The sequence below is a fragment of the Neoarius graeffei genome, chromosome 5, assembly GCF_027579695.1.
Source record: "Neoarius graeffei isolate fNeoGra1 chromosome 5, fNeoGra1.pri, whole genome shotgun sequence".
NCBI lineage: Eukaryota > Metazoa > Chordata > Actinopteri > Siluriformes > Ariidae > Neoarius > Neoarius graeffei.
In genome coordinates, this window is record NC_083573.1 from 75,619,511 (window position 1) to 75,646,129 (window position 26,619).

Below are 26,619 nucleotides of genomic sequence, written 5' to 3' on the forward strand. Positions count from 1 at the left end.
AAGTGCCAAGATATTTAAAATCATTCACAACTTCCACTGTCTGTCCCTTGACGATTATTGGAGATAACAGGTCCTTATCATTTTGAATGACAAGTTCTTTAGTCTTACTTACGTTCATTTCTAAAAAGCTATTTTGGCACCATTCTTGAAGAGATGATGTATGGCGGGCGTAAGCATATTCTCTTTCCATATCACCCTGCTGCAGTAGACCAACCAGAGCCATGTCATCAGCATATTTAAATAACTTAAAATGTATAACACTCCAACTACGTACTTCAGTAGAAGTCAGTCTTGGTGAAAGGTAGTGTTTTTTTTTGTCTACAGAACTCTGAATGAGCTTTTGTTTCTGGCGTTTGTTTTGGATATTTCTCCTTGTCATCATGGTGGGCGCAATTCCTCTGATACAATAAAAAAGCCACTTGGCCTTGAGGACTAAAACATTTTGACTGGAGTGTCAGGACACTTTTAAGCTCAAGTTCAAAGTGTTTATTGTTATATGCACAGTAAGGACATGTCCTCTTGCGCAATGAAGTTCTTAGTTTGCTGTCCACCGTGAATGCCAATTACAAATAAATGTTGTAATTTAATAAATTGTAATAAATTTACAATGATTACTCACAAAATAAAAGCCTAAAAAAGTACAATATACCAGGATAAAGAAGAACAATAAGCACTATACGCTTCGCATTTGCACCGTGTGTTTATCTTATCAAAGCTGCAGACACAGCATGCTGCATTCACAGACGCTGAAAACCACAAAGCAAACACTTCCATATCAGAGAAAGATGTGATAAATTACTTGACGCATCTGCTGTTGCTTGCAGTTGAATTCCTCAAGCAGGGAGACAAAACTCTTGATCCAATTAACGTCACCAAACCAAACAAACAGAAAACGAAGTCATTTGGGGGTCTCTCATCCTGTTTGGCCTCCCACCAAGTAGCTCAAATGTGACACCAGTCTCCTGCAAAGACACAGTCTCAGCTGTCCAAACATCTCTGGAGACATTGGGCCAGCTGTGTTGGTCCTCACACTAGCTCTAACGGCTTGTTCTTCACATCCTCTGAAACAAGCCCGGTGTTCTTAAACCAGTAAACATGTTACACGACTCACAGAGGTGACACCTTAAAGTGCATATTCTGGACCAAATTTGTGTTTTTTTTATATGAAAGTATGTCCCTTTACACGCTCATCCAGAAGGGTAATTTTGCACAAGGCCATCTGTCTACAGCAGAAAAAAAATAAAATAACAAAACACCTCTGGAAAAATCCCAAGGGAGTCTGGAGCCAGATTCGTGACGTCGCCTGCGGAAGCGCCAGCAGGCTGCGCGAGCTTTGCACGGTTTCAGTGCACAGCCTGTGTAGACCAAGCGCTCCCATTTCTCTCTCATTGTCCGGCCTTTTGGGAAACAACGAGTATTAATCCCATCAAGATTGGTGTTGCTACACCCTCCTACGATACATCTGTTCACCATTTTAATAATTACGCGATAACGTTGAAGAAATTTGCAGAAAACCACCAGGTCGTTTTCTCATAAACAAACCAGCGCTGACGTAGGATTCAGAAGGAGGCGTCCCGCACGCGACACCACGAAAATCAATGTTTGCCGGGAAATCCAAATGCCAAGTTTTTTCAGAGGCGGACCAATTCGCCTCAAATGGCTTGATTTCAACTGAATTTTTCTGGTATTGCACAAGGTAAAAAAATTGCACAAAGTGCAAACTGTGACAGATATTTGACCAAAGTTTAATATAAAATAGGAGAATTACATTGATCTTGCTCCTGAATTTACCCGCGATATGCACTTCAAAGGGATCCTCCAGTGGATTGATTTTCAAACTTATTTTATGTAAAATTAGTCGTAGATTTCAAAATTCAAACTTTCATTTTCGGAGACCAAATAGTTGTCGAGAAAACTGCATTTTTTTAAAGAATACCGCCACACAAGCACACTGTCAGTTAGTCTTCCATTCAGCTTCATCACATCACGAACACAGAAATATCCTGGAGAAGAATGGAAGGTCATTTCAGTCATGGGCGGCACGGTGGTGTAGTGGTTAGCACTGTCGCCTCACAGCAAGAAGGTCCGGGTTCGAGCCCCATGGCCGGCGAGGGCCTTTCTGTGCGGAGTTTGCATGTTGTCCGCGTGGGTTTCCTCCGGGTGCTCCGGTTTCCCCCACAGTCCAAAGACATGCAGGTTAGGTTAACTGGTGACTCTAAATTGACTGTAGGTGTGAATGTGAGTGTGAATGGTTGTATGTGTCTATGTGTCAGCCCTGTGATGACCTGGCGACTTGTCCAGGGTGTACCCCGCCTTTCGCCTGTAGTCAGCTGGGATAGGCTCCAGCTTGCCTGCGACCCTGTAGAACAGGATAAAGCGGCTACAGATAATGAGATGAGAGGAGATCATATGATGGGAGACATTATACTGGAATTGCTGCCAGAACGCTATCAGGCAATCCAGCTCAGAAAAAAAGAAAAAAACCCAGTGTAGTACTTCATTATGATATGACATGCTACTCATCGATTACATTGCACTTATTATTCCTTGCATGAATCCAAAAACCTTTTCAACAAGAAACAACGGGCAGAACTGACTTTAGCATCAGGTTACCACCTGCGTTTTCCTCGAGCTGACTAATTAGCCATTCACAGAGCCCAGGTGACGCTAAATTTTGTTTCTCATGCAGGTAGCATCAGCTAATCCTCCGTGAATCACCCCCAGGCCCCAGGGCCTCAGACTGGCCTCTGTGACGCTGGCCTGCTTTGTCCTGGCCTGTATTATGTCCACCCCTCTCTCACACTCATACTCCCTTCCCCCACTTTCCACAACTCTCTCAGACAAAAGCCTGACTCATCTTTAGCCCAGACTAAAAAAGTGCTTCTGGCTAAATGAGTCTCTTTTCATGTGGCATGACAGAGACTTAAACAAATCCTAGCACTGGAATTATGAAGTCAAAGCAAAGTTAGCACATAGTCCGAAAATAGTCCTCGATAGATTTGGTTTATGCTTAGCACCCATTTAATGAGTAGCAGACAAAATGGTGGAGGAAATAATGTATATCTGTAATTATTATATCCACATTCACTGGATATGAGCAATCGCACACTCTGATTGGCTACTCTACTACTAGGCTATTAGCTCATATACCGTGAGTAGAGAAAAACAAAATGGCGGAGCGTGTTACTGAACCAACTGTGGACGGAATAAACTCTACTCGAAAACAAAAACATGCAAAAAAGCAACAAAATATGGAATTTGATGGGAAGAACGTATCTTTTTTTATTTTCAAGAATTATTATTATTATAGAATTTTTCACAAATTGCTACTGTCATTTCGCCAGTTCATTTACATTCTTCACCTTTAAGCATTAAAATTTGTTGAATTTTTTTAGACTGGTTCAAAAGCTCAAAGAAGTTCGAAAATTATATGACTGAAATCCATCCATCCATTATCTGTAGCAGCTTATCCTGTGCAGGGTCACAGGCAAGCTGGAGCCTATCCCAGATGACTATGGGCGAGAGGCGGGGTACACCCTGGACAAGTCGCCAGATCATCACAGGGCTGACACATAGAGACGAACAACAATTCACACTCACAGTCAATTTAGAGCCACCAATTAGCCTAACCTGCATGTCTTTGGACTGTGGGGGAAACCAGAGCACCCGGAGGAAACCCACGCAGACACGGGGAGAACATGCAAACTCCACACAGAAAGGCCCTCGCCGGCCACTGGGCTCGAACCCAGGACCTTCTTGCTGTGAGGCGACAGTGCTAACCACTACACCACCGTGCCGCCCATGACTGAAATGTCCAAGGAAAAAATTAAATAACTGTCTAAAGCTATTCTATACCTCGCCATGACAGCAAGACAGCACTCTGTACAAAAAAAACAACAACAAAACACTAAAGTCAATTCGTGCAGCCATCGGTAGGTTTTTAAGAAGTCCACCTTAGCGGAAATGATTTTGTCGGACATTTTGTATAAAGTTTTTATTTATCAAAATAGCAAAGAATAAAAATAAAAATGCTCTGTTTCTCAAAATCCAGTGAATGTGGATAGAATGAAACAATTATTCCACTCAAGACTTAATTTCGTAGAATAATTGTTAACTATTTGGATATCGTCAGTAGTGACGAATGACATCACCCGTAGTTACCTTTATGCTAATCATAGGCGTTATATCATTGCGATAAACATTACAAATTCAGATTAAGCAGTGACTATCACACACATACCACAACAGTTTATCCCACCTCGGTGGGATGAGTAGCTCAGTATCTCAGAGAGGCACTTTGCAGGGCATGTTTTGTTATAACAAGGTTAGTGATTCCAAATTTTATGAATATATGCAAACAGCGATAGGCATGAGTAGCTGACGAATCAAATGCTTGCTATGTAACCATGTTAGCAAAATCCATCCATCCATCAAGCCATCCTACTTATCCATCAGGGCTGAAGGGGAAGCTGGAGCCAATCCCAGCTGACTTCAGGTGAGAGGTGGGGTACACCCCGGGCAGGTCGCCAATCTATCACAGGGCGAACACAGAGACAAACAACTGTTCTCATTCCCATTCATACAATTTATGCTGTGTTCACACTTATACCGGTACGAAAGTGGTATAACTGTATCGATACAAAGTATACCGGTACAGTTTAGTGCATCTGTCCACACTAGCGAGAAATGTTTGCGGTTTTCTTTCACGGAAGTTGAAATGCGCGTGCGCAAAATGTTTCCGTGGTTACCGAGTAACTTCCTTCCGAGAATATGGCGGATGAAACAACGTGTGTGTGCTTTTTGTTGTCAACGTACAGTCTGTATTTCTGGTGGTCATTTATTCAGTCGAATCGTATAAAACGTGCGAGGCAGTTGAGAAAGAAACAAAGAAAACGAATCTCCCTTTCTCCCCCCTCACTTTCTCCCTCTTTCCTTCTCTTCCCCTCCCTTTCTCCCTCTTTCCTTCTCTTCCCCTCCCTTTCTCTCCCTTTTCCCCTCTTCCTCCTTTCTTCCTCCCTCTTTCCCCCTCCCTCCCTCCTCCCCCTCTCCCTTTCTCCCCCCTTTCTTTGCTCCATGTAGCTCCACGGTCGTTTCGTTTTCGCATGCGCATTATATTTGTATCGATACAGAGCCACTTCATCTGTCCACACTACAGCGAAGCGCTACAATACCGATACTGTACCGGTATGAAACCCATACATTTGTGGGTTTCGTACCGATACAGTTATACCGCTACAGTACCGGTATAGTTGCTAGTGTGGACAGGTGTTGTGGTACGAAAGTAGTTTCGTATCGGTACAAAATCCCTAGTGTGGACAGGGTATTAGACTAGCCAAATGACCTAATCTGCATGTTTTTGGACTTTGGGAGAAAACCAGAGCATCCAGATGAAACCCACGTGGGAGAACACGCAAACTCCACACGGAAAGGCTCCAGTCGGTTGTGAGGTTTGAACCCAGAACCTTCTTGCTGTGAGGCAATAGTGCTTACCACTGCACCACCCCTTAGCAAAATATTACTCAAAAATTCAAAATGTCTAAATAAACAAACAAGTCAAAAATGATCATGTTTATGTGCATAGAATAGTATGAGAGCTGTTTTTTTCTGTCTGTGACAGTAATCATTTACTTTGTGTTTTTCTGCTTGTTTTCCAGGTAATCAACTACAAATTTATTCCACTTGTGACAATGCTCTGATCAAACCAGCTTTAGCCATTTCATGCTTATTCTTCTTGAGTAGCTGATTACACTGGTCAAGTTCGTGATAGTTGCAGAGTCTATCCCAAGGACTCTAGGCACTAGGAAGGAATACACCCTGGACGGGATGCTAATCCACTGCATGGCACCATGCACCAGGGTTCTCCAGAAAATCTGAAGTAGCCGGCTAAAAAAAAAGTAGTCGGCAGCTCTGGAATTTGCGGCAGCAAAGCCGCCACGGTGCACCAAAGGCGCACTAATGCTAAGAGGGTCTGGGGCAGAGGTGAACAAAGTACCCCACTTCATTACTTAAGTCAGAGTACAGATCCCACTGATCAAATGTTACTCCGATACAAGTGAAAGTTGTCCAGTCAAATTTTTACTTAAGTTAAAGTACTGAAGTACTTGCTTTTAAAAATACTTAAGTATTAAATGTACATTTTCTGTCAACGCATCGTTGTATTATTGCCACAACGCTTACAAAACCTAATGCCTCTGAAGCAACCTACTGGATTTACAAAATGAACGCATGCTGTGCCATCATGGTGGTTTAACGTTAAGCTAGCTAGTCAGTGAAACTCCACCTGACATGCTAGCAAACTCTTTTCAAACTCAATTATATTGGGTAGCTAATGCTACTAGAAAAGAAAGATTTCTAAATTGTTTATTTGGCAAGACTATCCTAAAACATATTTCTGAAAGGACTTCAGATAAGTTAACGTTATTCATGTTAGCGTAACTCCATTTTTACATGCTAACTAACAGTGTCCAAGTTAACTAGCTATGTGTTAACATTAGCCGTGGACAAAGCTACGGCAACTTGGCGGGCAAATCCATAGAAAGTCATGTGACTAACCAGACTGCATAGCTATTGCAATGTTATCGCTAGCTCTAAAAGCATAGACAACTTCATTGCAAGCTTTCTCTTGGAATAAAACGTTTACATACATCAATATGCTTCCGCAGGTTGGATGGTGAGTTTTTGTAGGCTGTGATATGGTTCGTTTTAGGCGAACAAACATTTAAAATGAAATGAATCTTTATTCCTTTCAGAAAACCGAAACATGAGTTCATGGGCCATGGGTGTGTGCATTCTCCAGAAGAACCGCTTCCTTCTATTCTGCCATCATCTGATCGTGTTCAAATAATCCTACTGGGAAATCACTGATCTTGATTTTATCCAGTCTATGGACGTGACATGACCCTGGTGATTACTGATCGACTGTCTCAGTGTCACCTGCGAAAAAGCCAATCACGTTTTAGAAAGGAAAAGAAAAAAAAAACCATCCACTTTCAAAGCTGCTTCATAGTAACGAGTAACGAGGACCTTGATAGAAATGTAGTGGAGTGAAAAGAACAATATTTGCCTTTCAAATGTAGTGAAATTAAAGTCAGAAGTTTCCAAAAAAATTAAAAAATACTCAAGTACAGATACTCAAAAAGTGTACTTAAGTACAGTACTCAAGTAAATGTACTTCGTTATTGTCCATCGCTGGTCTGCGGGCATGACCTCCCAGAAAATTTTGAAATTTACATGTCTTCTGGTGGCTTCTGGTGCATTCTCAGGAAATAAATTACTCACCATTTCCCTGTAAAATACTTGCAAAACATGTATGAAATTTCCCTCCAGATGTGTGTGTGCTTGGCTTTCTCAGTTACCCTCTGTAGTACGCTGCCTGGCTCTGGGACATAACTACATGGTGTAATATAACTACATACACTATGGCGTGGTCACATGGTCCGGCTCAGCCAATCAGAGCATGAGAATCGATCAACAAATATGGCGTCACTTCCGGTCATGCTAAACCCGAATGAAAAACAATTTTGTGGTGAAATAATTGGATTTAAGACGGCACAGTGGTGTAGTGGTTAGTGCTGTCGCCTCACAGCAAGAAGGTCCTGGGTTCGAGCCCCGTGGCCGGCGAGGGCCTTTCTGTGTGGAGTTTGCATGTTCTCCCCGTGGGTTTCCTCCGGGTGCTCCGGTTTCCCCCACAGTCCAAAGACATGCAGGTTAGGTTAACTGGTGACTCTAAATTGAGCGTAGGTGTGAATGTGAGTGTGAATGGTTGTCTGTGTCTATGTGTCAGCCCTGTGATGACCTGGCGACTTGTCCAGGGTGTACCCCGCCTTTCACCCGTAGTCAGCTGGGATAGGCTCCAGCTTGCCTGCGACCCTGTAGAACAGGATAAAGCGGCTACAGATAATGAGATGAATAATTGGATTTACAGCAAATTATGGGCAACGAAGACGATATAAATCGCTTGAACATTGAAAGGCATCCATCCATTATCTGTAGCCGCTTATCCTGTTCTACAGGGTCGCGGGCAAGCTGGAGCCTATCCCAGCTGACTACGGGCGAAAGGCGGGGTACACCCTGGACAAGTCACCAGGTCATCACAGGGCTGACACAGAGACAAACAACCGTTCACACTCACATTCACACCTACGGTCAATTTAGAGCCACCAATTAGCCTAACCCGCATATGTTTGGACTGTGCGGGAAACCGGAGCACCCGGAGGAAACCCACGCAGACACGAGGAGAACATGCAAACTCCGAACAGAAAGACCTTCACCGGCCGCTGGGCTTAAACCCAGGACCTTCTTGCTGTGAGGCGACAGTGCTAACCACTACACCACCATGCCACCCCATTGAAAGGCAAGTTTTTATTATTTTCTGGGCTCAAGTAGCTCGCACAGACTGTCTGTGTAGGCGGAGAAAACCGCCGGTCACCGGCGCTTGTGGACATCTCTGATGCACACATATTCACATTTATTAGCATATCCAATCCATCTCCCAGCATGTTTTTGGAAGTTGGGAGGAAACAGGAAAACTTGAAGGAAACCTGATCTCAGGATCAAACTGGAGACCCAGCAATATGGTCAAGAACCTTACTCAAAAAAGCACTGGCGGTATCAAACCCATGAGGTTTTGGCTTTCAGTCTCATTCACTGACTACGGTGCTACCACTATAGGAGGATGTTTCAAACATTAACTAGTCATTTTTTTCCAACTCAATTAAACACAGTATATACACGTACATCGTTGAGAGGAGCACACAAACAGCCTGTATACTGTATACTGCAATACTTGCATGCTGATACAGTCTTATCACCGCACAGTTAAGCAAATGATCTTTGACAACCTCACGCAATAATGATGCAACTGCATCAGCACAGCATCCATCTTGAACTGAAAACTGGAAGCAAGATATCAGAAACCAATTTTCACAGCTAGGACAAGCTCTAAGAGCTCTTACAGAGTTTGCAGGGCATTTTGAAATGATACTGTTTTTGGCACACCTACATCTGGCTTTGAACCAAACAGAGGTTTTGAAGACTGTAACATCAAATATTCAATTACACAAGGATGTGATACAGCTGGTGGTGTCAAGTACTGTATATTCTAACTGAGAGAGACAGATTTAAAGTAGGGATAATCAGACTGCTCTGTGTGGGCTGAGGAATTGGCTCCAGTAATACATGGCTGTAAATCTACAGGGCTTCAGTAGCAGGTGTGCTAATGGCCGTAAGGTAGGCTACGAGACCTGGCACAGCTGATGAAAGCCTGGTCAGAAAGTGTGGAGGAGGAGAAGAAGGAGGAGGAACACAGTGCATTTCCTGTTCTGGGGTCTGATTTCAACAAAAGCCCTCTGGGCTCCTGCTGCTACTGACAGATTGTTAGAGCAGGGGAGGACTTGCCTACAGAGGATGGTACAACACTCGTGGTAAAAGGTTACAGCACCTGCTGAGGAGAGTTTCAAGTGTGAAAAGGCTAGACAAGGTTTCTGTAAAAGATTTGGCTGATCTATATGGAATCAATCTTGTGCCAAAATGTTCATACAATACTTTTGAAATATCAAACAAAAACGACAAATCAAAATACAAAAAAAAGAAAAAAAAGTCAATTTTTTTAGACTGGCAAACAAATTATTCGTGTAATCGTGCAAAATATCAGTCTATTACTCTTCAGAAACCTTTTATTTTTGTTCCGCGTCTTTCTCAGTTTTGTTTGACGTCATTTATTTTGGTTGCGATTCCAGCTTTCTCGTTTGCGCTCCCTGACTTTTTGTTTGCAGTTTTGGCACAAACTTCACGTGTGGGCGGGCTGTCCAGGAATGCATTCCCATTGGCTAACTTGTGTTTGACTGGCGGCTACGCTCAGCCATTCCCTACTCGGATTCTGGCGGACTGTTTGACGAGTGACCGATCCATTGACGGTAAACAAGGATCGAGTGGACTTCAGTGGCGACTATGATACTGAATTTACACTTTGTTGAATTAATTCAATATCATAGTCGCCACTGAAGTCCTTGTTTACCGTCAATGGATCGGTCACTCGTCAAACAGTCCGCCAGAATCCGAGTAGGGAATGGCTGAGCGTAGCTGTCAGTCAAACACAAGTTAGCCAATGGGAATGCGTTCCTGGACAGCCCGCCCACACGTGAAGTTTGTGCCAAAACTGCAAGCAAAAAGTCAGGGAGCGCAAACGAGAAAGCTGGAATCGCAACCAAAATAAATGACGTCAAACAAAACTGAGAAAGACGCGGAACAAAAATAAAAGGTTTCTGAAGAGTAATAGACTGATATTTTGCACGATTACATGAATAATTTGTTTGCCAGTCTAAAAAAATTTACTTTTTTTTCTTTTTTTGTATTTTGATTTGTCATTTTTGTTTGATATTTCAAAAGTATTGTATGAACATTTTGGCACAAAATTGATTCCATAAGATCTTGGATGAAATATTAATCACATACCGTATGACAACATTGTTGACAGCGAAGCGCTGCAGAGCGTGCAGAGCGGAGCTCCATACTTAAGAGAATATGGTAATGCATTGACCTGATTTTTGATGGCTTTTGTGACCGTACAATGTCCGTACGTGTACCGCCACAGGGTACCTGATCGTAATTGCGAGGCAATATGTCTCATAAACACCTGACCACTGGACAACAAAATTTATATCTTTATTTGCATAAGATAGATGGGTATCTAACCAGCACTCATTTTTAATTTCCTTTTTAAACAGTAACATGGGATTATTTACTAACACATTTTACACTCATCGGGAGCTCAGATTTTAGGCAGGTCCTAAATATATTTAACAGTTATTCCACAAAATCGAGTCGTACATGAGCTGATAGCCAAAGAGACATGGAGTGCTAAGCGCCCATTCACTGGATATGAGCAATCGCACACTCTGATTGGTTAGATCAATATGGGACGGCCTTGGGCTGAGGTGCCCTTGAGCGATGCACCTAACTCCCAACTGCTCCCCGGGTGCTGTTAGCATGGCTGCCCACTGCTCTGGGTATGTGTGTGCGCTCATTGCTCACGTGTGTATTCACTGCTTCAGATGGATTAACTGCAGAGAGGAAATTCACAAGTGCGTGTTGAATAAAGTTGTGCTTTCTTTCTTTCTTTCTTTCTTTCTTTCTTTCTTTCTTCCTTACTCTTCTACTAGGCTATCAGCTCATATACCGTGAGTAGAGAAAAACAAAATGGCGGCGCGCATCAAGTCAGATATATCACTTTATCAAGTATTTAAAAGAAACAGAATTGGCTAAAAGAATATAGTTTCCCCCCCCCCAATATCGCCTGTTCCACACTCCAGCCCAGTTGGTGGCAGTAATGCACCTTTAAGTTGGTTTGCCAACCACCAAAAAAAAAAACCCTAAAAAAGAAGGAAAAAAAACCTAATTTAAAAAAAAAAGCAACAGAATATGGAATAAAAGTATTTGATGGTAAGAACATACCTTTTTTATTTTTCAAGAATTATTATTATAGCATTTTTCACAAATTGCTACTGTCATTTCGCCAGTTTGTTTACATTCTAAGCAGAAATGATTTTGTCGGATGTTTTGTATAAAGTTTTTATTGATCGAATTTGCAAAAAATCAAAATAAAAATGCTCAGTTTCTCCAAAATCCAGTGAATGTCGATAGAATAAAACAGTTATTCCACGCCATCTCGTCGTACATGGCTTATAGCCGACTCGGTGGTACGCGCCTCGTCGGCTATCAGCTCATGTACGACTCGATTTCATGGAATAACTGTTAATTGTCCTCAAACAAACATTATTCTGAAGACACTATTTCTGAAGCCCTGCTGTGACTGTAGTCCTACCTGTCGTAGATCCAGTGTGATGGTGACCCAGTGGAACTGACGGCCATTTTTGATACTGGGACTCTGCCACCACTGATTGGTGCCATCGATAGAGTAGGTGATGGGATGTCGTTCTGTACAGACAGGAGATTAATCAAATAATTGTGATTTATCGTGGTTTTAGCTTTTATTACTTAGGCCTATATGTACTGGAAACTCAGTCAACAAATACTGTAGTAATCCATCAGTTCATAAAAGGGTGGGAACATAGAATATTCTGTCACATAAATAGAGTATAATAGAATAATAAATTATAATGGATGAAAAGGAAGAACCAAACGGAAAGCCTGTGACTCAGAAACTCTGATAGTAACACATTTACGACAGAAAAGTATACATCAGACTGACTAACCTTTGGGGTTCGTGCTGTTTGCATCACATGTCCTGCACTGTGGGTTTCGGATGCGTCTGCCAGGAACATGCTCTACTAGCTTACAGTACATCTCAGGAACAGGGTCCCCACATGTGGCGTTGGTGGTGATTTCAGCATTGCTGGCCAAGTTCAGAATCGCAGGAAAAAGACCTTGGGGTAAAAAAGAAGAAAAATGACCACAAGCCTACAAGCAGACTTCCAATACAGCTGAGTTATAAGATAGAGCATTGTTACTAGCAAACTAATTTTACAATTCTTCACTACAGTACCAGTCTACATTCATGTTCTGGAAGATTTTTTGTTTTTGTCAGAACCTACAGCACCAGCCGATAGTTTGTACACCCCTACTCATTCATAGCTTTTTCTGTATTTTGACGATTTTCTACATTGTAGAACAATACTGAAGACATACTGAAAACTATGAAATTATATATGGAACATATATATGTTATTTACCAGCTGGGAGGTCCATATCATGAAATACCGTGACCGAGGTCTTGAAAGTACTGAGCGAGGCCCTCTGGGCCGAGGTCAGTATTCAAGGCCGAGGTCACAGTATTTCACCGTACGGAACGACCTTAAGCTGGTAAATAATATATTTATTTTTTCTTTACCAAATTCTAACAGAAAATGAGAGCGCCCGAAAGGGAAAACCGAGCCGAGCCGCCATTTTGAATCCTCATTCACGGCTGTAATGCAAATTGCTTCCTCCTGGGTATACAAGTGCACTTCCATGGCAGGGAAAAAACTACATTTTGCCGCCTATGTAGTCCCCTATTTATACAAAATTGAGTCATTCAGGATTCAGCCATGTTTTTGCTCAGTGTGAGCAAATTACAGGTTTTCAGCTTTCTCCTGAAATGTTTTCTTTTATTCTTCCTCAGGGTAGTAAAACTCGCTTTCGCTGTGAAGACTGTCGTTATCGCTATCCATGCTGTAAAATTAATGCTATTCTCCTGAGAAATGCTGGCAAAAATTTATAAGATTTTTGATAATCTTATAAATAAATCTTATAAAAAAAAAAGATAAATGTTGACAAAAAATTCTACTATGTTTGTTGTTGTTGTGAACGAGCGAGTCGCCAGAGGTCCGTAACCGGGGTCCGTATCGTAGGATACGGACCTGCTCGCCAGCCAATCAGAGTGCAGTATTTGATGGAAACCACATCGCGAAAAAAATAAATGGAATTATGTGGTAAAAACAAACAAAACGATGACGCATTGTGCACTATCGGCATTATCTTAACCAGCTTCATGAGGTAGTCACTTGGAATGCTTTTCAATTAACAGTTGTGCCTCGTCAAAAATGAATTAGTGCAATTTCTTGCCTTCTTAATGTGTTTGAGATCAAACAGTAAACAGTAAACAATAATACAGTAAATAGCCCTATTCTACAACTGTAGTAATCCATATTATGTCAAAAACCGCTCAACTAAGTAAAGAGAAATGACATCCATCATTACTTTAAGACATGAAGCGTCTTTTAATTAATGAAAAATAAAGAAAAAACACTGAACTAGAAGGTGTCGGAACTTTTGACTGGTACTGTATGTTTTTGTGGCTACTGCCTCATAGAGGCAAAGTGAGGCAGTAGCCACTATGTCATCGCGTTGTAAGAATGTAAGAATGAGTGTAACAATAGAGCACTGCGCATATGCATTACAATCACCAGAATGGTGAATTGTGATCTTGTGATACAAACAGTTGATCTTGCATTATCAAAGGTACACAAGAACGAGTGGCGAAGCCACTATGTCATCGTGTAACAACAGCGAAACTTCGTAACCAATCAGCACTTATCCTGATCAAGTTCGATTACCCGTTCTACTTCTTGATAAACTTCGTAACCAATCAGCACTTATCCTGATCAAGTTCGATTACCCGTTCTACTTCTTGATAAACTTCAGAACCAGAAACGAAATAAGAGAAACCTTGTTATAATTTTGCAGTATCGGAAGATAATCGGCAGATAAAAAGATAAACGAAATTTACCTCGTGGTTTGCCAAGGCTACTGATTCGATATCAAGTAAGTGGTGTTTATTTTAAGAAAATTTTAGTGCTGTCAAGCGATTAAAATATTTAATCGCGATTAATGTCGCGACTGTCATAGTTAACTCGCGATTAATCGCAATTTAATCGCACATTTTTGTCACGTGAAAAACCATTGTAATTCTCTTATCAGCATAAAAAAGTGAATGGGCTTGCTTTGTACCAATGTTTTTTTTTTTTATTGCAGAGCATAACACGTCTTGTCACAGCCACTGACATCCATAACTTCCATATTAGATGAGAAAACCAAGGGATGAAAAATAAAGTGCATATCACTGTGAAAATAAAAAAATTTTATTTTACTCTTCATTAGTTTCTTTTGAAGAGAAGTATTTGCCATAAAAGAAGAAAAAAACAGATAACAAAAATAAAAACATTCATCATACGTTCAAAAACGTTCATCATAGTGTGGCACTGTATTATCTAATTCTCACTGCTTATAACTCGACACCTACCCGGTGGAGATGAGCTGGGAAACTGAAGACTGAAGGAACAGTAATGAAAAGTATTTTTCCAGTCTCACCTGTGAAAGGTAATCCCATGTGATCTCGTTTGGACGGTAAACCTGTTGGTACAGTTAAACGCAGCACATGAATGAGGCTTCTTTATTCTCCACTTTGCCCCATCCAATATGGCGGCGAGGATGTTTATATGTCTATGCCTTTCTCCATCACTCACACGTACTCTTATTGAAGCAGCGCGCGACAAGCCTCAACAGGAACTACGGGTGACTCGCAGGGCCAAATTAGAATTTGCGTTAACGGCACTATTTTTTTTAATCACGTTAAATTGAGATCGCGTTAACTTTGACAGCACTAGAAAATTTACCTTTTGATTATCACAGCTTTTGTTTGGTCCTTCTTGAGAAGCCGATGTCAAATTTCTGCTATTCGCTTTAAATTTTAAATTTTATTTTTTATTTTAGAGTCTTTAGACTACACTTGAGAAAGAAAATGTGCTCATTAGTACTAAATAAGGGTGGCACGGTGGTGTAGTGGTTAGCACTGTCGCTTCGCAGCAAGAAGGTTCTGGGTTCGAGCCCAGTGGCTGACGGGGGTCTTTCTGTGTGGAGTTTGCGTGTTCTTCTTGTGTCTACGTGGGGGTGCTCCGTTTTCCCCCCACAGTCCAAAGACATGCAGGTTAGGCTAATTAGTGGCTCTAAATTCTCCATAGGTGAACATAGTAACTCAAGTCAACTTTATTGTCAAATATGCTATACATGCTCGACATACAGCACAGATGAAATTTCAGTCCTCTCTGACCCACGGTGCAAACAGGCAATGCAATAAATAAAAATAAAAATAGAATAATTGAAAAAACAAACAAACAATATAAACAGTATAAACACTCTAGATAAGAACTAGACGTAGACTAAACACTCATATATACACTACCGTTCAAAAGTTTGGGGTCACCCAGACAATTTTGTGTTTTCCATGAAAACTCACACTTTTATTTACCACCATAAGTTGTAAAATGAATAGAAAATATAGTCGAGACATTTTTCTACCCATTTTGAGCATTTAATCGAGCCCACAAATGTGATGCTCCAGAAACTCAATCTGCTCAAAGGAAGGTCAGTTTTATAGCTTCTCTAAAGAGCTCAACTGTTTTCAGCTGTGCTAACATGATTGTACAAGGGTTTTCTAATCATCCATTAGCCTTCTGAGGCAATGAGCAAACACATTGTACCATTAGAACACTGGAGTGAGAGTTGCTGGAAATGGGCCTCTATGGAGCACTTGTATGTGACGTCACAGCTGATCCAGATTGTGACAGACGCCATCTTGTCGGTCAAACGCCATATTTCCGCCTTCTGCTTCTACTTCTACCTTTTCTTCTGGAAAACCCTACTATATACAATTCTACTACAACGGCTGCGGCTACAAGCTCTCCCTACCTGTGCACATTTTTTATGTTTTTTGTGTGTATTTTTGCGTGTTGTTCGTCTGTACCGGACTTCAATATCCACTACAACCGTATGGACTTACTGGACATTGGTTTCCAGCAGAAAATGACGGTTTGTAGCGATTCGCATGCACAACATTCCGGACGAGATAGCGAAACCAGCGGGGTCTCCGTGGATTGTTAGGCAGCTGGGCCATAGAAGGTTCACGCTGCACGCTGCATGCTGCACGCTGCACGCTACACGCGTGTAAAGAAAAGTGGACAAACGTAGCATGACTTGCTCTGGGCCATAGAACGGCGTTCACGTTGCACGCTGCACACTTCACGCGTGAAGCGAGAAATGAACATGCACACTTTTTTCTAGGCGTGAAGATGGAAATTCCAGTCAATGCATGCGGTCACCGCCGCGCCAGCCAATCAGAACGGGTCTAGGGAGATAACTCTATGCTTTCAGGGGAAAACTTCAGAAAAAATATAATTGAATGGTATAATTGAAAAATAGTTCTTCATCGGGATTGTCAAGCAGATTATAGAATGTTCGGTGAAATTCACCACGGGTTTCTCTCAGAAGGAAGTGTTCTCGGCTCCAAATTCTGTTCCTTTTTCTCTTCCTCTGTCTCAGTAAAAGCAGAATGAGGCAATCGTCGTCATCCGAAGAGTCCATATTGTTGGTTACTCGGTCAAAGTAGAACAGGCGCAACATGTGAACATCCAAGCATGAAGTTTAATGGCCCAGGGTCTGGTTCTTCACGTGAGCGTGCAGCATGCAGCGTGCAGCGTGAACCTTCTATGGCCCAGCTGCCTTATCGGAAGCAAAGCGAAGGAGGCGGCGCCGGGAGCGGAAGCAAAAGCGAGGCTGCAGGCAGAGCCGGCCTGTTGACTAAGCTCAGAAAACAGCCACTCAAACCTCCACTGCTAAGCCTCTACCTCTCCAACACCAGATCCATGGTAAACAAGACGGACGATTTGGAATTACAGCTGGAATTACCTTATTCTATTCTATAATCGGCTGGTCAGTGCTATACTCAATACTTAAGTGACTTACCCGTCCAATGAGGATTGTTATTTTCTTGTTTACAAGATGCCACATCTGAGTTGCTGACAAATCCTGAATTTCTGTAAAGATAACTGTGCAGAGATTTATAAGCACGCAGTACTTCACCACTGAACAGTGAGGGAAAGTTGATGAGGTAATTATACACATCTGGGTATTCCACCTCTGGCAGTTCCATATCCACTGACACGGTCGTGAAAACTCCGTCCGGTAAGCCATTAGGGTCACTAATCTGTAGATCGTTTATTTTAGACATATATCTAGTTATCTGTTCATTAGAAAAATGAGCCGTGTAGTCCGTCGGTTGAAATTGATCCATTCTGTACACGAGTGCAGCAGTATTCAGCTGTGTTTTTTACCGACAAGATGGCGGCTGTGTACTTTCCGGTCACGTGACTGCAAGATCTCTATGTACCTATGTAGATATTGCACCAAAAACCAGACATTTGCAGCTAGAATAGTCATTTACCACATTAGCAATGTATAGAGTGGATTTCTGATTAGTTTAAAGTGATCTGCATTGAAAAGAACAGTGCTTTTCTTTCAAAAATAAGGACATTTCAAAGTGACCCCAAACTTTTGAATGGTAGTGTACATACATATATACACACACACACACACGCATGTAAATTGGTTCAAATAAACAAACAGTCACGGGCACTTGAGGTATAGCAGGTAAACATGAAATAAGCAGTATAAACAAACTAGCAGCTGTTAAGATGAGGTAGTGCGGAATCGTGCAAATGAGCGAGGTAAAGTGAGATGTGCGGTCCCTGAGTTCAGTGTGTTAATGAATGATGAGATGTATGTATGTGTGTGTGTGTGTGTGTTTGGGGGGGGGGGGGGATTGTAAAATTTAGTAAACAAAATTGGTAACCAAAATACGACAAGCCCTGATGCTGCTCACAGCTTGGTGATGTTTGCAAGAGATGAGGCGAGTATAATTGATAACATATATCTCATCTCATCTCATTATCTCTAGCCGCTTTATCCTTCTACAGGGTCGCAGGCAAGCTGGAGCCTATCCCAGCTGACTACGGGCAAAAGGCGGGGTACACCCTGGACAAGTCACCAGGTCATCACAGGGCTGACACATAGACACAGACAACCATTCACACTCACATTCACACCTACGGTCAATTTAGAGTCACCAGTTAACCTAACCTGCATGTCTTTGGACTGTGGGGGAAACCGGAGCACCTGGAGGAAACCCACGCGGACACGGGGAGAACATGCAAACTCCACACAGAAAGGCCCTCGCCGGCCCCGGGGCTCGAACCCAGGACCTTCTTGCTGTGAGGCGACAGCGCTAACCACTACACCACCGTGCCGCCCCTGATAACATATATAAATATTCTATATTTACTGTATGGACATGAGATCAGAAAACAATTTTATTTATAAGCAGTAGCCACATGGACCCATAGGGTACCTATTTTTGAACTATGACAATGAGAATATTCGTCCTAACGTTTGAGAAACATTTAATTACTTCTTTCAACTTCTGTTAAGTAGAAACAGTCCTCTCCCAGCTTCAGTCAGCACCCATCTTCAACTTCCCAATTTTCTCCTCTCCCCCTCCTTTCTCGCACTGCAGGCGCTGTCTTTTGAAGAGTGATCCCCCCCTGCAGCAGCCCACACATTTGCACATAGCCACTGACGGTCCAAATTACTATGCCTTGGACAATCAACAATGGCAGCAATCTATTCATTTGAGCTCGGGCTTTTTAATGTCCGGAGATAAACCCCCATCCCCTTTTTAGCCCTGACCAATCATTACTGTGAGCAGAGACAACAGGCGTAAATATGAGGGAACGCACATGCAAGTCCAGTTTATGATCAGCAACACATGTTTTTAAGTTTGGATTTTAGAGTATGCTGAACACATTGTTCAAAGCAACATAAGAAAAGCAGCTACCGTAGAGCTTCACGGATTTCTCACGTATAAAAGAGCAGTTCCAGTGTAAGCTTCACACCAGTGTGATATTTACCTCCGCCAAGGAGGTTATGCTTTCGGTAGCGTTGGTTTGTTGGTTTGTCTGTTAGCAACATTACGGAAAAATTTATGAACGGATTGCTCTGAAATTTTTTCCAGAGGTGTGACTGGGCACAAGTAACAATCCATTAAATTTTGGCGGTGATCCAGATCACCTTCTGGATCCCGGAATTTTTTAAAGGATTCTTGGCGGAGGTCTGCGCTCTCCGAGTGCTTTTCTAGTTTTTATATGTTGTCATGCAGACAAATATTTAAAAGATATTTAAGTGCACTATTAAGTATTACTATGAATGAGTAAGTGTGTCCAAACTTTGGCTAGTACTCTTTGCACACACATAGAGGATATTACATGGTGGCGCAAAGATATGAAGTTTACCTTTGAGTGATCTGTTTTTCAACACGAGAAGATAAACTTCATATCTTTGCACCGGCATGGAATGTTCTTTATATTATATAGACACATCTACAAAAAAAAAAATACACAAGTAATTCAAAATAATTTTAATTTTGAACAGGGTCGCCATTTTGACAACACATGTCCAGTCAGCGGGAAAACACTGGGAGTGACATCATCAGAGTGAAATATCAAGAACTATTATACATATGGGCCACTTTTTCCATGGAATAAAAACATTTATTTTTTTCGCGGTCAGGTTTCCATCAAATCCTGCGCTCCGATTGGCTGGAGAGCGGGTCCGTATCCTACGGTACAGACCCCAGTTACAGACCCCGGTTATGGACCGCTGGCGACTCGCTCGTTCACAACAACAACAAACATAATAGCATTTTCTGTCAACGTTTATCTTTTTTTGATAAGATTTATTTATAAGATGATCAAAAATCTTATACATTTTTGGCAGCATTTCTCAGTATAATAGCATTAATTTTACATCATGGATAGCTATAACGACAGTCTTCACAGCGAAAGCAAGTTTTACTACCCTGAGGAAGAAGAAATAAAAGAAAACATTTCAGGAGAAAGCTAAAAACTGTTGCTAACGACGAGCAAAAACATGTCTGAACCCTGAATGACTCCTATTTGTATAAATAGGGGACTACATAGGCGGCAAAATGTAGTTTTTTCCCTGCCATGGAAGTGCACTTGTATACCGAGGAGGAAGCAATTTGCATTACAGCCATGAATGAGGATTCAAAATGGCGGCTCGACTCAATTTTCCCTTTCGGGCGCTCTCGTTTTCTGTTAGAATTTGGTAAAGAAAAAAATAAATATATTATTTACCAGCTTAAGGTCGGTCCGTATGGCGAAATACTGTGACCTCTGCCTTGAATACTGACCTCGACCCAGAGGGCCTCGCTCAGTACTTTCAAGACCTCGGTCACGGTATTTCACCATACGGACCTCCCAGCTGGTAAATAACATATATGTATTCTATTCCCTTCTTGCGGGTTTAGTGATGCCATGCAATATTGTTATCATATCACTTATCCTCCATGTATTACGCCACTCTACCCAATGGAGAATGAGCGTACAATATTGTTATAATACTGCATGTTGTCAAGACAACATGACGTCACATGTGAAGATCCACTGACAAAACTTTTCTGCTGCGCATGTGTACAATCATTTCTTTGTTGGCTGGGGGAGAGAGAAGACGGGGTTAATTCAGTACTAGGTTTAAGTACTAAATAAATAAACTGAAACTAAAGACGCGCTGAAAACCCGAAAGGCTACCAAAACTTCATAATATATTCTTCACACATATTTACAAGAGAAAAACATACCAACGGACATCAAAAAACTGAAAAAGAGACACATCGGAGATGTAAAACTTCCAGACTAGTGAGTGACTGTGACAGTTTGTACACAAACATGGCCACAAGGATTGATTCATTAAAAGCCAAAGATTTAAAGCAAAAGATGCGCTGAACACCCGAGAGGCTACCAAAACTTCCCTGGATATTCTTCACGCACTTCTAGCGAGTGACTGTAACAGTTTGAATACAAACATGACTGCGAGGTTTGCTTTAGTCAAAGCGGAAGATTTAAAGAGACAGATGCGCTGAACACTTGGGCAGCAGGGTGGTGTAGTGGCTAGCACGGTCGCCTCACAGCAAGAAGGTTCTGGGTTCGAACCCAGCAGCCAGCGAGGGCCTTTCTGTGTGGAGTTTGCATGTTCTCCCCGTGTCTGCGTGGGTTTCCTCCAGGTGCTCCGGTTTCCCCCACAATCCAAAGACGTGCGGTTAGGTTAATATGGGACGGCCTTGGGCTGAGGTGCCCTTGAGCGAAGCACCTAACTCCCAACTGCTCCTCGGGCACTGTTAGCATGGCTGCCCACTGCTCTGGGTATGTGTGTGTGCTCATTGTGCATGTGCGTGTTCACTAGGGTTGGGCGGTATCCAAATTTTGATACCTTTAAACTGTCTCTGTGTTTTCCCGGGGTATACGGTATTACCGAGAAAAAAATAATATTTTGTTTCGGCCTACTGTGTAACGTGCGCCTATGCCTCAAATGTACTATTTAAAAGCAGCATAGCGAATTATGTGCATTGTGGTATGGATTAAGCAGCAAAGCGAATTTTGTGCATTGATGAATGGATTAAGAGATATTTCAAAGCATCACGCAACTCTTCCTTCATCTTGAAAATAGCATTCAACTGTCATTTACACATGTCTGCGTTGAAACGCCATTTGCAGCACTATTTCACCTACTCCATCAAAAAAAAGTACACGATGAGCAGGATCATACCCTTTCAAGTATGGGAAATAAAAAAAAGAAAAGAAAAAGAATCAACCAACACCCAAGTCCGTTGAGACTGCGCGATAAACCATATTCTTCAGCGCAAATGAGGCGAACCTAATTCAAATGCGTGATAGCTGCACAAGGCAAAATCATATGGGCCCACGTCATGCCATGGCGGGGAAATTAATAATCAAATGGCCTTACCTTGCTTAAAACGTTGTCTTGATCACATTACTCCTTACAATTATTCCACTTAAATCCATACGGTTTAACACACCCAACAAAGATAGCAAGCGCATTGCTAATTCCCACCAGAAACCTAACAGTTTACGCTACGATGTTTTCTTCCGTTTCTTCAGTAGATGACATTTCAAACGTTTATTACCCACATCCCAAATGTCATACGTTATATTATTTTACCTTGTTGTTACTCATGTAACCTACTCAAAACACAACTCATTGGAGAGATCTCATGGAAGTGGAGTACCCCAGGCTATGGTGTGCCTTAGGGGACATATTAGATTTTTTTCGATTTTGCGCGGTCATTTACATTATTGCTGGCTCTTCCTTTTCGTTTGGTTTGAAACCAAAATACTGCCACACTGCCGATGTTGTATTTTTTTTTTTTTTTGCCACTAACTCGTTATCTTGACTTGCCATCTTTCAACCGCGGTCTCAGTCTCTTGCGAAGCTTTCTGTCAGACTCCCAATGTCACGCAGGGTTGCCATGGTAACGACATAAACAACCCTGCACGCGATGAGAACTTCTTTAGGAAATTGATAGAATTAGTGAAAATACGATCACACAGTTATTCGGGATGATCTTCAATTTATTATTTTATATTATGACCTCATGTACTCCATATTTATTTAGATATTATATATTTTTTTTTAAATGACGGTAATGAGACCGATACCGTTGGTACTTTTGGATACCTCGGGATACCTTCTTACCGTAATACCGCCCAACCCTAGTGTTCACTGTTTCAGATGGGTTAAATGCAGAGAGGAAATTTCACAAGTGTGTGATGAATAAAGTTGTGCTTTCTTTCTTTCACTCGAAAGGCTACAAAAACGTACCAACAGACATTGAAAAACCAGAAAAGAGAGCAATAGCGGACATATAAAGTTCTACTTGGAGGTGAGGAAAAGTGACTGAGACTTTTACAAGAGGACTTCACTTGTGGATTTCACTCAGCAAAGCCCTTTTGTTTTGAACAACTGCAATCTAACAATTAACTACGACCAGAAGTAATTGTGAACTTGAACTGGATATAGCTTGTATATAAGTTGGGTTGTTGTTCAGGCTTTCTGGACTTGTACCATTTTTATTGTTACCGGTAGATAACAATAACAATGACTTTGTACACTGGATTGACAGAACATTGAATTACATTCGATCAGAATCCGCATTCGATATTGGTAAGTTACACCCCGTTCTTAACTTTTTGTAAAATCTATAATTGTTCCATCAAAGGTGTATTATTATTATTATTATCTCATCTCATTATCTCTAGCCACTTTATCCTGTTCTACAGGGTCGCAGGCAAGCTGGAGCCTATCCCAGCTGACTACGGGCGAAAGGCGGGGTACACCCTGGACAAGTCGCCAGGTCATCACAGGGCTGACACATAGACACAGACAACCATTCACACTCACATTCACACCTACGGTCAATTTAGAGTCACCAGTTAACCTAACCTGCATGTCTTTGGACTGTGGGGGAAACCGGAGCACCCGGAGGAAACCCACGCGGACACGGGGAGAACATGCAAACTCCACACAGAAAGGCCCTCGTCGGCCATGGGGCTCGAACCCGGACCTTCTTGCTGTGAGGCAACAGCGCTAACCACTACACCACCGTGCCACCATTATTCTTATTCTTATTATTATTATTAATAATAACATGGACTGGCTTTTTTCATGGTATATCAGATATATTCCATTCAGCTAGCATGATATTGAACGAATCGAAGATGAGTTCAGTATCATGCTGGCTGAATGGAATATATCTGATATACCACAAAAAAGCTGGTCATTATTATTTAAATAAACGTCACTTGGATCCGCAATGTAGTTCGGGTGAAAAATGCGGATTTTTCAACACAAGAAGATAAACTTCATATCTTCAAGCCAGTGTGTGATTTTCTTTTTATTATATAGAGACATTCACAAACAAAAAGTATCCAAATTTATCAAAACAATTCATCAATTTCCTCATGACTGACATTTATGGCCCTTTTCCACTACCCTTTTTCAGCTCACTTCAGCTCGCTTCAGCTCACTTCAGCCCGACATGGCTTGCGTTTCGACTACCTCAGAACAGCACGACTCAGCTCGCTTCAGCCCTGCTCAGCCCCCAAAACTCGCTCGGTTTTGGAGTGGGGCTGAAGCGAGCCAAACCGAGCCGAGTGGGGCTAGGGGCGTGAGGAGACACTCCCCTGTGCACTGATTGGTGAGGAGGAGTGTCCCCACGCACGCCCCGCGAGCACGCTGGGATCTGTAAACACCGTAAACCCGGAAGAAGAAGAATTACGAATTACAAGAATTTCTGAAGCCTTATGCGCCTCGCCTCATCTATACGCTCTTGCCAGTATCTGTTGGCGTTGTCGGTGACAACAAGCCACAGCACCAAGACCAGCAATACTAACGACTCCATGTCCTCCATGTTTATTGTTTACTATCCGGGTCGTGAGACTACCGCTTAAAAGGTCACTGATGTCACTGTTTGCGCCGCCTAACGACATCACGTGACGTCCACCCACTTTCGCTAACTCCACCCAATGTGTCCACCCACTTCCAGCCAGCACGGTTCAGCACGGTTGTAGTCGAAATGCAACTCCAACAGCCCCGCTCAGCTCGACTCAGCCCAACTCAGCACGGCACGGCTCAGCCCAACTCAGCCGCGTTTGTAGTGGAAAAGCGGCAATAGAGATTTATGTTACAGTCGCCATCCGGATGTAGTTCGTATGAAAAACACAAGTGGTGTATTTCCCGGTAAAACACTCATGTCCATATAATATATATATACATATGTACATTATGCAATGCAACGTGACATGTCTGAAATAGTCCTTCTGTACCTATGAAATCACATGACTAATTGTTGTGTGCCTAGACTTTCTGATGATAAGAAAATATAGGTCTCCTGACCTTTCTCACAAACCAGTGCAGTATTTTGTAATGAGGTTTTTTGTTTGTTTGTTTTGTTTTTCAATAAATTCAACAATTCAACATTATACATATATCCACAGTGGTGCTTGAAAGTTTGTGAATCCTTTAGAATTTTCTATATTTCTGCATAAATATGACCTAAAACATCATCAGATTTTCACACAAGTCCTAAAAGTAGATAAAGAGAACCCAGCTAAACAAATGAGACAAAAATATTATACTTGGTCATTTATTTATTGAGGAAAATGATCCAATATTACATATCTGTGAGTGGCAAAAGTATGTGAACCTCTAGGATTAGCAGTTAATTTGAAGGTGAAATTAGAGTCAGGTGTTTTCACTCAAAGAGATGACAATCAGGTGTGAGTGGGCACCCTGTTTTATTTAAAGAACAGGGATCTATCAAAGTCTGATCTTCACAACACATGTTTGTGGAAGTGTATCATGGCACGAACAAAGGAGATTTCTGAGGACCTCAGAAAAAGCGTTGTTGATGCTCATCAGGCTGGAAAAGGTTACAAAACCATCTCTAAAGAGTTTGGACTCCACCAATCCACAGTCAGACAGACTGTGTACAAATGGGGGAGATTCAAGACCATTGTTACCCTCTCCAGGAGTGGTCGACCAACAAAGGTCGGCGAGGTCACAAAGGACCCCCAGGTAACTTCTAAGCAACTGAAGGCCTCTCTCACATCAGCTAATGTTAATGTTCATGAGTCCACCATCAGGAGAACACTGAACAACAATGGTGTGCATGGCAGGGTTGCAAGGACAAAGTCACTGCTCTCCAAAAAGAACATTGCTGCTCGTCTGCAGTTTGCTAAAGATCACGTGGATAAGCCAGAAGGCTATTGGAAAAATGTTTTGTGGATGGATGAGACCGAAATAGAACTTTTTGGTTTAAATGAGAAGCGTTATGTTTGGAGAAAGGAAAACACTGCATTCCAGCATAAGAACCTTATCCCATCTGTGAAACATGGTGGTGGTAGTATCATGGTTTGGACCTGTTTTGCTGCATCTGGGCCAGGACAGCTTGCCATCATTGATGGAACAATAAATTCTGAATTATACCAGCGAATTCTAAAGGAAAATGTCAGGTCATCTGTCCATGAACTGAATCTCAAGAGAAGGTGGGTCATGCAGCAAGACAACGACCCTAAGCACACAAGTCGTTCTACCAAAGAATGGTTAAAGAAGAATAAAGTTAATGTTTTGGAATGGCCAAGTCAAAGTCCTGACCTTAATCCAATCGAAATGCTGTGGAAGGACTTGAAGCGAGCAGTTCATGTGAGGAAACCCACCAATATCCCAGAGTTGAAGCTGTTCTGTATGGAGGAATGGGCTAAAATTCCTCCAAGCCGGTGTGCAGGACTGATCAACAGTTACCGCAAACGTTTAGTTGCAGTTATTGCTGCACAAGGGGGTCACACCAGATACTGAAAGCAAAAGGTTCACATACTTTTGCCACTCACAGATATGTATTATTGGATAATTTTCCTCAAT

General features: G+C 41.9%; 1 protein-coding gene across 1 annotated transcript in view; it reads right to left on the reverse strand.

The window, feature by feature from the left end:
- lama1 (laminin, alpha 1) overlaps positions 1-26,619 on the reverse strand; it is a 175,236-nt gene that overhangs the window by 140,658 nt on the left and 7,959 nt on the right. The window contains exons 2-3 of the mRNA XM_060922407.1: positions 12,213-12,383; positions 11,822-11,934 (exon numbers count right to left, since the gene is read on the reverse strand). Of these exons, the coding sequence (XP_060778390.1) occupies positions 11,822-11,934; positions 12,213-12,383 (284 nt within the window). The remainder of the gene's footprint in view (positions 1-11,821; positions 11,935-12,212; positions 12,384-26,619) is intronic.